The 12,655-nt window shown below is 44.6% G+C and overlaps 1 protein-coding gene across 1 annotated transcript in view; it reads right to left on the bottom strand.

The window, feature by feature from the left end:
- The window catches only part of GAS6 (growth arrest specific 6), a gene marked incomplete at its 5' end in the record, with an annotated part of 63,167 nt that overhangs the window by 14,072 nt on the left and 36,440 nt on the right, over window positions 1–12,655 (bottom strand). Inside the window, 4 exons of the mRNA XM_019529616.1 lie at window positions 1,289–1,453; window positions 10,406–10,595; window positions 11,009–11,127; window positions 11,679–11,800. Of these exons, the coding sequence (XP_019385161.1) occupies window positions 1,289–1,453; window positions 10,406–10,595; window positions 11,009–11,127; window positions 11,679–11,800 (596 nt within the window). The remainder of the gene's footprint in view (window positions 1–1,288; window positions 1,454–10,405; window positions 10,596–11,008; window positions 11,128–11,678; window positions 11,801–12,655) is intronic.

The following is a 12,655-nucleotide window of genomic DNA, read 5'->3' as shown; positions in this document are numbered from 1 at the left end:
AGCCTATTCCTCCCTTCTAGCGTGACCACGTCCCCCCACATCTTATTCCACAGCATATTTGAACAGGGTGCTATTTACCCCCTTGTCCAAGTCACTGATGAAGATGTTGAACAGTGCAGGCCCGAGGACCGAGCCCTGCAGGACCCCATTGCCCACATCCTCCAAGTTGAAAATGACCCATCCACCACCACTGTCTGGGTGCGGCCCTCCAGCCAGTTAGCGACCCACTTGACTGTGTGGGTGTCAACACCACAGTCCCCCAGTTTCTTAATGAGAATGGGGTGAGAGACACTGTCGAAGGCCTTCCGAAAGTCCAGGAAGACTATGTCCACTGCTACCCCTGCACCTAAGGATTTGGTGATCTGGTCGTAGAAGGCCACCAGGTTCGTCTGACAGGACCTGCCACTAATGAACCCGTGTTGATTGCCGCTAAGCATAATCTCCCTGCTGGTCCCTTGTGGATATGCGCCAGAATAATTTTCTCAAAAAGCTTGCCCAGGATTGAGGTAAGACTAACTGGCCTACAGTTTCCCAGGTTCTCCTTCTTCCCCTTTTTGAAGATGGAAACCACACTGGCCCTCTTCCAGTCCTCTGACACCACACTAGAGCACCACGAGTTCTCATAAGCTGTGCCAGGGGTCCTACAATGACCTCAGCTAATTCCCTCAGTACTGTAGGGTGGAGATCGTCCGGACCAGCTGATTTGAATACATCCAGACCTTCCAGAAGTTCCCTAACTAGTTCCTCACTAACCCTTGGCCTAGGTGCACCTCCCCTGGGGTCTATAAACCTCCTTCTACCAATAGCTTCCATGGAAATTTTGGGTAAGTTACTGTAGAGTCTTCCAAAATTAGTTTCATGCCTCAGCCAAACTATTCCAAGGAGTGCCTTTAGTTTTTAGACTTCTTCCTTGAGGCTGACTTTCACAGAAGGCAAAAAATACTAATAAAAATAACCTTTGAGTCACTAAAAAGCCCTTTTTTACATGCTGAGAAACAGCCCATACTAGCACAGTTGGAGCTCTCTACTAAAAATAGATGTTAGAAGTAATTCGTAATAAGAGTCTGGCACCGTATGTACGGAATACAAACATTAAAACACATTGCAGGGAAGGAAACCTCCACCTGCATTGTTCCCAGGCTCCAAACACACACCAAGCTCAATTACCCTCTCACTTAGCCGGACCTCACTCCACAAAGGTCGATAGAGTTAACTTGTTTTAAGTGAAGCCAAAAACAGGCCCATAACACAATCTGTACCAATTGAAGTGATGAGTAAAAGTACTTACAGGCTGAATAAGGTCTTTAGTTTTGAAAGGAAGGCCTCCGACTGTTAAGTTCAGCTGATACAATCCTTTGTCAAAAGTAAACAAATCCCCTGAAACTGCTATTTTCATAACTGCATCTTTGTTGACCTTTATAACTAAGCTTCTTTCCAGTTCTTCAACAGAGATCTGGAGAAACAAAATTATCAATGAGAATATTCTGCAGTGGAAAGATTTAACTACTGAGAAGTCATATACAATGCAAACACAAGCAACAGAACTCACAAGATAGGAAATCATCTCCTCTCTCAAGCCTATTTCATGAACTTTTTGGGATCTATTTTATGTTGTCCTTTGATAAGGGAAGTTTTGGTGCAGGCAAGCAGATGGAGCAGTCATGACACCAAAGTCCACCCACCTTAAGCACAAAAGAAATTCTACCCATGTTTCAGGGATTTTGGTTGTAGCTGTCTTGGTCTAAGGACACAGGCAGACAAGGTTATTTAAGTAAATGTGGTATCTTTTATTAGACCAACTAAAAGTTGAAAAAAAATGTTCTTTGCAAGCTTTCAGAAACAGGCACCCTTCTTCAGGCACAGGGTGAGTCTGCTGGTCTTCTCTCCAGGGTCCGAATAGAAGTTAGTCTAAAAGAAAGTCTACTCATTCCAAGTTGAAGCTAGGATTGCAAAAGAAAGAGAAGACAGTCTCTTGACAATTACTTCATGTTTTTACAATGTTTGGAATGTAAACCTCTACATCTACATGGGTTTTAAGTGGAATAACAAGTTTTTAAATTATTTTCATCTTCCTATTGCAGCCATAAAGGAAAAGCTGAAGGCCAGATAAGGGGTTGTCTGCTGTTGCACCAGTAAATAGTGGATAACACAGATGATTTCAGACCATGAATACATTCCATCTTTGAATTTGACAGTTAGCAAAGAACAAAAGAAATAAAGGTTCATAACTGAGACAGCACACAAAAAAAACTGTATTTTTATACAGCACTTGTCATCTCAGAGAGACAGGAAGGAGCCTTAAAAATAGAGATGTCCAGGTAGATTCCTGCACTGACACAAAAGGACCAAATAAACTTTCCTGGGGGTTCAAGTAGGCCCAGTGGTCTGCCTGCATATGTTCACTGCAAAACCAAGGCACAAATACAGTTGGTAGCACTGAAATACAGCCACCTCTGGAAAGGGAAGGGAGGCACAAAACAAGTGCATACCATACTGCACAAAAACAGTGGCTCAGATAAATTGCACCCAAAGACCTAAGGTAAATGTTGCTCTCTGAAGACATACCAGAGGATTTTAACACCTACACAGAGCAGGAAAGAGCTCAGCTCCCTTGCTCTACATTTCCATCTAGACTATACACACAGGCATGTACACAGTGCATTGCAAGTTAACAGGTTAAGTTGATCCTACTGGTCTGGTCTGGAACCTGGAATCCTGTGAAGTACAGGCACATCAAATTTTATGTTTAAGGATAAACTTCTCAATGATGCATAAACAACTCAGGTTATCGACATAAAATATTTATCACGGGATAAGAATGTTACCAAGAAGCAAACAACATGCAGTCAAGCCCAACCTCCTTTGACCCTACTGTAAATTGCTCCTTTACTCTCCTCAGTCCTATTTTGAGGAGAGACTCAACCTTGAATTCTGAAATGCCTAATTCAGGAACCTAAATGTCAAAGGATCTTGGGACTTAGCACCCTATATGATTCTGGAAATTTACTTACATGACTCTGGAAATTTACCCCCAAATACCAAAAGCCTTTCCATCTTTGTGTGCATGGGGAGGGGGATACCAACAGACAAATAAGGGGTTTAAAAATATGCTGCCCAGGAGTTACAAAGAAAAGAAAAGGCCCTAGGGAGTTGATGGGCATCTGTGCAAGTTAGCTTAGCCTCTGAGCAATCCCCCCCGAAACCTGATAGATCCTGTGGTTCTTGGCAGTTTCTTCTGCAGGGGGGACAAGTAGCCCAATCTCAAGGTAGAGCACAGGGAAGATTTTGTGTTTTTTTCTAGAAGTAGCAAGACCTCACACCAAGCCCTATCACTGTTGGCACTGCTGTTTTCCAGGTTCCCCCAACCACTGAGCAGCTTTGCATTTTCTCACCCGAAACTGTTTCTTATATTTACCCACACTTTTAAACAGCTCAAGTTCTCCTTGGTATTTGTTTTCATCACTATTCTCCAAACACGGCTAATTGAATATTGTTTCTGAACTGCATTAGAGATGTAATGAACCATGAAAAAGAAGCAAACTACAACTACTGTTAATACTGGACTCGACAGCAACTCAGTGCAACTCAGTGCATTGTTTGCACAGCAAATACCTGTCTGCTTTTCCGGTACTCCTCCAGGTAGTTTTCACTGAGATAGCATTTATAGCCAAAGTAATTTGAACTCATTTTTGCAGAGGTGGAATTTAGGTAACATTGCATCAATGTCTAATTAAGAGCCAAACACATCACATGACAAATCTTACATTCCCCACTGCTACTCATTTGTAAGTTTGTGTGTTTAAAAAAGAGCAAGCACATTTACCTGTCCAAACTTCTCCTTTCCACAGGTTCATTCCCATTACCAGTTGTCTCTGGAGACTCAGATTCATAGATGCTACGGTCGGAAGGGACCTCAACAGATCGTTGAGTCTGACCCCCTGCCTGGGCAGGAAAGGGTGCTGAGGTCATATGACCCCAGCCAGATGCCTATCCAACCTCCCCTTAAGACCCACAAGGTAGGAGAGAGCACCATCTCCCTTGGAAGCCCATTCCAAGTTTTGGCCACCCTCACTGTGAAGAAGTTTTTCCTGATGTCTAGCCTAAATCTGCTCTCTCTGCCAGTTTGTGACCATTGTTCCTCATTACCCCAAGAGGTGCCTTGGTGAACAGAGCATCTCTGGTTCTTTGCTGCTCCCTGCTAATGAATTTGTAGGTGGCCACAAGATCACCTCTCAGCCTTCTTTTTTGGAGGCTGAAGAGGTCCAGGTCCCTTAGTCTCTTCTCACACGCCTTGGCCTGTAAATTCTTAACCATACAAGTGGCCCTCCTCTGGACTCTCTTGAGGCTATCCACATCCTTCTTAAAGTATAGTGCCCAGAACTGGATGCAGTATTCCAACTGTGGTTTGACCAATGCCGCATAGAGGGGAATGATCACCTCCTTGGTTCTATTTGTCGTGCATCTCAAAGCCTTCAAAGATGTTTCAAAAAAAGTGATTTTTGGCTCTGATGTGGATTTCAGATTAAAAATTTGGAAAATGTGTCCAATGCTTAGGAGCTCATGTGCGGAGATCTAGAGATCAGAGCTCGTTTTCCATCCTGTAACAGACTGCCTGAGTGCCCTTTGTCCTAAGGCCCTATCTGAAAAACTGGGTCAATGGTTCTGAAAGCAAATACACCAAAGATTGTAATGTTCACTGTAAAGTAATGTAGCTCTTTTTAAAATGTTATCACATTGCTTTTTCCAATCTTCCAGCATTGCCTATGATTTTCATATACGCTGACAACTGTTTGGCATATTTACTAATACTTCTAACCTAGCTCATGATATACGACAACCAGGACCATTGTTTTATAAATATCTGAAGTGGCTTTTGTCTACTTTATACCATAACTTCTCTACAAATATGATTTAAGGGATAAATCCTCCCCTTGTAGAGAATGCCTGAGGGGTCCAGAGGGAGGGTCTGACAAGGAACAGTCCTGCAGCTGTTATCATAATGCTGAGGATACAAGCAGCTCTTAGTGCACTGCATTCCTTACAATATCTGCAATGACTGGTGATCCACAACATAGCAATGAAGAACATAGTGGCCAACCTCACTGGATAAGAATTCAAGGGAATGCAAAAAAAAAAAAAAAAAAGAGAGAGAAAAAGTTGTATACAACAGCCCTTCAGGATTAGGAGAACAGGACTTCAAAAAATGTTCCTGGACTAGTTATTAAAGTATTTGGAACTCCAGGATACCATAACCCTGAGGGGACGTTGGTGCAGATGTCTTAGATAACTAATGTACTCAAGGGATGTCAAGCTTACAAACCCGTGATATGGAAGTGGGAGGTCTTCTGGTTAATGGGAAGAAGGAAAATAATGCTACAGTAGAAGAAAGAAAACCTGTGACAAGGCAGTGAGGCTTCTAAAATGTCTGGGAATACCAACCCTGTCCCCCCATTCCCCTACCTCCCCAAATATATCTTTAATGAAGAAAGATGTTTGGATAATCAAGAAAAAAAATCTTTCCCCATCTGTCATGGCTGTGGAGGATCCTGTTTGCAGCAGATTTAAAAGGACATCTTTGAGTTGAGAACTTAGGGCAGAAATTATGACATCCCTGTAAAGACCCTCAGCCACTCAATGTTTCTAATAGAATACCAAGAATTTATTTTAAATCACAAGGTCCAATCCAAACTAAGTTAGGAATGACTGAACACCAATGGTTGCTCTGTGCCCTACTGCAGAGAGTGGTAACATCCTGCTCACAATACTGGGCACTTGGCACCTTGCCGCCACTCCTCCCTGCCACCCACCTGCACCACACAAGCAGTGGGTAAGGGGACAGCTTCACCCAAAAAGGTGGGGCAGGCAGCCAGGAGAAGCATCAACGGTGGCTGCAACAAGGCCAGAAGTATTAGTCTACTTCAGACCCAAGCCAGGTTGATCTAACCCAAACCTTACCAACCACTGCTTTACTGTATACAGTAGGCTATGTTTTTCTCATGCTTTACCTACAACGTTGTCGAAGTGACTACCTTGTAATGTAAGCATGTCTAAATCTCACTTTAAACTAGCTATCATAGGCTTCCACAGTGGTCTATGCATGGTAGCAGCCTAAGAGGCAAAGCTAGCTTATGCTGAGCTGTGTAGCTAGATCCAAGCCAGCTACTTCAAAGCAAGCTCAGCTGTCTCTGCCACGCACTGCAGTCACTGGTGACCACAATACAGACCTGCCCTCAGACCACTTCCTAGGAAATAGGTGTATAGTGGACTTTCAAAACAAACAAACACCACCACCGCACACCAAATAGCACCTTTGCCAGCAGCAAGACTATACAGAACCCAGAAGTGAACAAGAAGGGAGGCTGAAGTCCCACCCACGCATTAAAATGATCTCTCCATGCAAGGAAGAAAAAGTTTGCTGTGCCAGTGTCCATGTTATGCACCCTCTGGTCAGCACTGGAACTGTTAAATGCCCAAACCTCACATTAGAAAACTTTTCTTAAGCATTAACAAGACCAGCAGCCTCAGCTCTGTAGCCACCCATGGTCATGAAACTGCTTGTGGATCACAGGCACACATTTCACACACTGCATTTGAGGCAATTACATTCTGCCCACTTAACCTTTCTCCCATAGGCAGTTTCAAATGGATATGGTGTTCCAGAACATAACTGCTGCAGACCATAAAAGCAACCAATGGCTATACTGCATTGCATAAGCTGGAGCACTTCAACAACCAGTGAAATAGTCTACAGACTTCTCGAGAATGGCATACAGATTTACTAGTTGATGCCTATAGCATGCTGTGAGGTCTTTAGATGGAAAAGATAACGGCTACATGGTCATAAGTGTTTTTATTAATTATTATTGGTATAGGGGCAAGGAGTTTTGCATTCTAATGCAGAAGTCTGGTACATTCACAGGCACCCATGTATTTTTTTCTGGAAAATGAATCAACAGAATCAAACAAAGCAAATTAAGAGAGACTAGTGGGGTTAGAAGGCTAAAAATTAATCTATTCTGACAGCCTTTTAACTTTCAGCTATGACATTCAGTGGTGCATTTTGGTGATTTTATTTAGTTTATAAGTATCACTGGGAAAACTTAACCCTGAAACCTTCACAAAACACCTATTTTCCACCTTGAACTGCAAAACAAGCAAACAGTCTGGCATATGCATTTTCTATCACTATTAACTCACATGGGCCACTCTGCTTATTCTGCATTACGCTTCAATAACAGCAGCTGTACATGTTAGGAAGAGTCTCTGACATTGGGAACAGCTGGCTAAAGCACAGAGCTTCACAAATCCAGGTATGCATATTTACTGAGGCAGGGGCTGCAAAAGTTCTGGTGTGGTCTAAAATCTTGTCAATGTCCTAAAGCAATGATTCTCAATCAAGATCCTGCAACACATTTCGAGGGGTACCTTGAGCCAAAGGAGGGGTGCCCTGAGCCTAAACATGTTGAGAACTACTGTCCTAAGACCTACACAAATAACGCAAGCCCCCCAAGAGGTAAGAGAGGCTTCTGCTGGCAAAAACTTATTTTTTTCCCTGGGGAAGGGATTTGCTGTCTGTTCCTTCATCTGCTGAAAGGGATTATTTACCATTGGACTATCAAACTACACTTCAGTCAGGACCCAGGACCATTGTACCAGGCAAGTTTAGGACCTGATCTTTAACTCATTAGGTGAGGTCCCACTGACTTACATGGTGCTGCGTCTGGTCCTTTGGCCCCAGTTATATAGGTATTTATGCACACACTTAACTGGTAGCATGAGGAGTCCTGTTGAAGCCAATACTTAAAAGAAGCACTTGCATTAGTGTTTAAAGAATGGAGCCAGTTAAAATATGATCATTGCATCTGAGAGCTTACAATCTTAAAGTGTCAGACAAAAGGAAACTGAAGCAATATGTAAGTCAATAAAACATGGGAAAGAATAAGCATGTGCTAAGTTAGCTCCTAAGGCTACTTTATTTGCATATAGATTTATATGTTTTATTTATGTTTTTAAAATCCAAAATTATAAGGGAAAGTTTGTAAGAAAAGGGCTTCCAGAGGTTTTATATGGTAGAAGAGGAAAAATGTTGAAATCAGAGAAGGGAGTGGACAAAGAGAGGGAAAACGGAGAAAAGGAAAGTAAAAAGAATAAATGGAAAGTTGTGGAGGAAGTAGTGAAAATGGAATGGGTGAGGAATGTGAAGGTGAACAGTTAAAGAGATGTCTGAACAGTTGAAAAGTTGTTTGAACAGCTGAAAAGATTTATTGTGTCATCTCCAGAGACTGAAAATTAGGGGTGCACTCCCAGAGATTTTGGGGGCTGATACCAATAGCCGATTTTTAAGGAGGCATATTGGCTGATACCGATCTGATTTCCAATACAACTGCATCTAGGTGGTAAGTCTGTTGTGGTAGAAGGAGGGGGCAGATCAACACCCCCCGCAGTGAAGGAGGGAGTGGGGCTGAGATAGGTGCTGCCCTGCTGGGGGGGCACAGGGAGGAGGAGCAGCTCCTTCCACTGTGCACACACTGGGAGGGCATGGGGGGGCGTGTCCCTGGAGCTGCGTGGGGTGGGGCAGGGTGGGCTGCAGCTGTGGGCTGGGGCCGAGGGCCACACTGGGCTCTTCCCAGCAGGGTAGGGGACTGGGCCACGCTGAGCTTGGGGCAGGTAGTGGCAGCGCTGGGAACGGGGCTATGGGGGGGCTGCAGCCACACCAAATTTCACCGTAGCCCCCCATAACCCCTCCTCCCAGCACCACTGCTGCCCGAGGGCAGAAGTCTCCCCTACCAGAAAGAGCCCGGCACAGCCCCCCACCCCAGCCTACAGCTGCAGCCCACCCTGCTCCGTCCAGATCCAGGGGCACACATCTCCCTCCCCATGACCTCCTGGGGTGTGCATGGGGGTGGCTCCTGCCACTGTGAATGACACCCTCCAGACAAGCTGCGGCTCTGTTCTGCACCCTGCCCTGCCCAGCCCCACTCCCTCCCTTATTATGGGGGGCATTGAACTGCTCCCCCCCACGCACCTTCCTTCCCCCCTCCCCTGCTACCACAACAGACTTATGAGCTGCACACAGCTCTCTAAGCTGCTGGTCTGTGCTCCTCGCTGCCTGTGCACTGTGCTGTGGCTATGTGCACACACAGGCATTTATCAGCCAAATTATTGGCCACATCAGGCCGATTTTCAATGCACTCAATTTTCTTTATATTGGTGCTGTTCCAATATCAGACCACCAATATGTATTGGTGCACCTCTATTTTCTAGTACAGAAAAAGCTTTATCTGGCACCCATGAAGAATGGGGGGTGCCAGATAACAAAATACGACGGTTAATTGAGAGGCCTGAACAGGTGTTTTTGCATCACTGCCCCTTCCATCACATCGCCGACCCTCCCACTGCATCACCGACTCTCCTGTGGGCCCCACAGGACAGAGAGGTGGGCTGGGCTCAGTGAAACCGGAAGTGCCACAGTGGGCACTTCCGGTTTTGCTTTTATCTTACAAGCTTACGCCAGCTTATAAGGTGCCAGTTAAGGCAGCTTTTACTGTATACTTATGGGAGAAATAGACCATTTTAAAACACACATTATAGTTTAAAAAGGACAAAGTCACAGGGCTCAACCTCATTCTCTGATAAAATATCCTTTGTGCTACTTCAGTGGAGTAAGAAAAACTTAAAACCGTCCAGAAAAGTGAGCTGAAGATCATCTGGGGCCAATGATAAAGCCAGCTACATATCAGGCCCCACAACTATCAGAGCTATTCTAATTAGCTGAGGGGATGAACCAGCCTCAAGACTTTGTGGGGGAATAGGAAGATGAAAAGGTAGCTAGCTCTAACTCTGCCACTTGGCCCTAGGTGTGGAATGGGTTTAAAATACATATGCTGCACCTTCACCAAGAAGGAATAATATTTCTTATGCTCCTTCAGTTCCCTCCTACACCTCTTCCCTGCTTCAGGATCTGGTTTATTGCTGCACTGGCATTCCAGAGCAGAAATACTGCTCTTACTTCAATTTTCTTTTTTAAAAGAAACTTTAAAATTAGTTATGAAATAAAGACCTGCCTTCTCAGCACCATGTCAGTGAGGTGCTGACAGCAATAGAGGTCTGCAACAGCAAGGAAGCTGTGCACTCTGTCCTAGATCAGTAATTGCAGAGGGGAAAGCAAAAGTTCTGTTCAAGTGCAGAAAAATCAGCCGCCTGTAGAAGAAACAGCACACTTCCAGCTTTAAATAGAAAATGCAAATGCATGTTAAACACTGAGGCACTGCCTACCCAATAATAAATACCTCCAGTTAGTATCCTGTCAACCATTGCAAAGAAACCAAAAAAGGCTGACTACACAACCCACAAAAAACAAACGATGTAAGAATGACATTTGTGAGAACAAGCAGCCTATACTCACCGTTTGCCACATGCCATGGTTGATAACTGGTCCGCTACTGGTCACACGACCTATGCCATTGTACTTCAGCTGCAGTTCTAACCGCCCTTTGCGCACACCCAAGACTATCCATGTGCTGTCTTGATGGCCTCCAGCAAAGAAAAGGATACCTTCAGGATCAAAGGTTCTAAAGTCGAACTCAGCCACAAGTCTGACCACATGGGTGTCAAGAAACAAATTACAGTTATGCAGAGATCAAAAACCTGTGTGCTTTCCATAAAGATCGCATCAATACAGACTACTGTTAAGGACCACTGTTAAAAAGTAGCAGCTTTTAACTCAATTCTAAAAAGTTAAACTATGGAGGCTATAATAATATGGAGACAGGAATTAAAGACTGGCCATATTTGAGAGATTAACCTAAGATCTCTGGGGGTAGGAATGCCTTCTTGGTTACTTGTTTGTATAGTGCCTAGCATAATAAGTCTCTGAACCTTAATTAAGATTCCCGGTTATGATAAAAGATTCAGAAAAACATGAACAATCTTAATCTTAAATGGCTGTTTAATTACATGCACACATGGAAGGGGGAAGAGTCTTCAGCTCTCTTAAGTTTATTCTCACCTTGTCGGTTGTTTCCTTTTAAAGCGCAGCCTTATAACGGGGGTTCCGCTGAACATTCTCCCCAGGTACAAAGACTTAACACTTTTTGCAACAGCAAAAGACACACAGGGTACAATATCCTATAATCAAAACATTGATAGTTTAAGTATCTGTTCACACATGAAGGCAAGAAGAAAAGACTAAGCAGTATTTGCTTTCTTCTGCTCTTCAACACTGATGATTTGCATGTAGTTGGTGAACAGGATACTTTAATTCTTATACTCCAAAAGTAGACATGCTCTCAAAATACACTAATCTTAGTCACAAGAACGCCCATACTTAATCCCTTCCACCAGCTTCCAGTGGAAGCATATTATTTCTACAACAAAATAAAATTAGTTGCATTTCAGGCAGGTGCAGCCTACAGCTAAGCAGGACAGACAATGCTCTTACTGCCATCCTCTTCTGGAAAGGGGACAGCACACCAAGCACACTAACCATAAGAAAACCCCATCCCAAAAAGGCACCCTGTTTGGGAAAGAGATACTGGCTTCTTACAGTATCCTTTTGCCCAACTCAAGTGAGCTTAGCACTAGGATTGGATATTAGCTCAAATATCATCATTTCAAAACTCTTAATAGTCATTTAAAATATGCCTTTTTCCCACTTATGAAAATGCAAGCTAACGTACCTCACAAGTGTTCATGTCCTGGGAAAGCTTAACTCCCCCTCTGCCATCACAGTGACAGGTATAACTTCCTGGAAAATTGACACACGTCTGCTCACAGAATTTCAGTTCGCATTCATTCACATCTGTACATCACCAAGAAGGTGAGGGGGGAGAAGAGAATTACCAGCTGTTGTTATTACTACTTTTTATAACACAGCCCAGAAAGTATATACTACTTTTGTCCTTCTAGAGCACTGTTCTCTCCTATTGAGTGAGGCTGTACATTTCTATCCTCAGAAATTTTAGGTATTGGTTCGCAAGGGGTGGGGCAATTATTTCAGCCTGAGGGCCACTTAGGGAGTTTTGCTGAGCTGTCATGGGCCAGGTCAGCATCATCTCCCCCCCAACCCCACCACACTGCACTCTCCAGATCACCAAAACTCCCTAAGTGGTTCTGCTCCATGCTCAGCTGGGTGGCTAGGATCATGCTATGGGCAGGTGGGGAGCAGCATCTGGGAGCAGGAGAGGTGGGTGAGCCAGGTGGATGGGATGAGGCTGTGGGTCGGTGGGGAGCAGCATCCAGGAGCAGGATGAGCAGGTGGGGCCAGGATCTTAGGGCGGTGACAGCATGGTGACACCCCCTGTCTGTGGATTCAGGGATGTGTGCAGGAGATGGATCGCAGCTTTGCCCTGGGCCCTGGCCCTATACTGGCATTGTCCCACAATTCTGGCCCCACCCACCCATCCCACTCTTGAACAAGACTCCCCACCTGCCTGCAGCCCCATCCCGTCGACCCAGCTGCACGTCCCACCCCCGGCTGTGTGTGCAGGGCAAATGAACTGGGGCGCCTAGGCAGCTGGGCCAGGTCTGATGGCAGTGGCACCTGGAAAAAGCTGGCGCTGCTAGGGCTGCCGGAAGCAAACGTGGCCACCACATTGCCTCAGACCTGCTGTGCGCCTAGGGGCAGCAGGACCAACTGCATACACTATGATCTGGG

This window comes from Crocodylus porosus, unplaced genomic scaffold (assembly GCF_001723895.1).
Source record: "Crocodylus porosus isolate Cpor-Errol unplaced genomic scaffold, CroPor_comp1, whole genome shotgun sequence".
NCBI classification, from domain to species: Eukaryota; Metazoa; Chordata; order Crocodylia; family Crocodylidae; genus Crocodylus; species Crocodylus porosus.
Note: the sequence above shows the minus strand (reverse complement) of the source record. Positions and strands in the feature narration are given on the sequence as shown.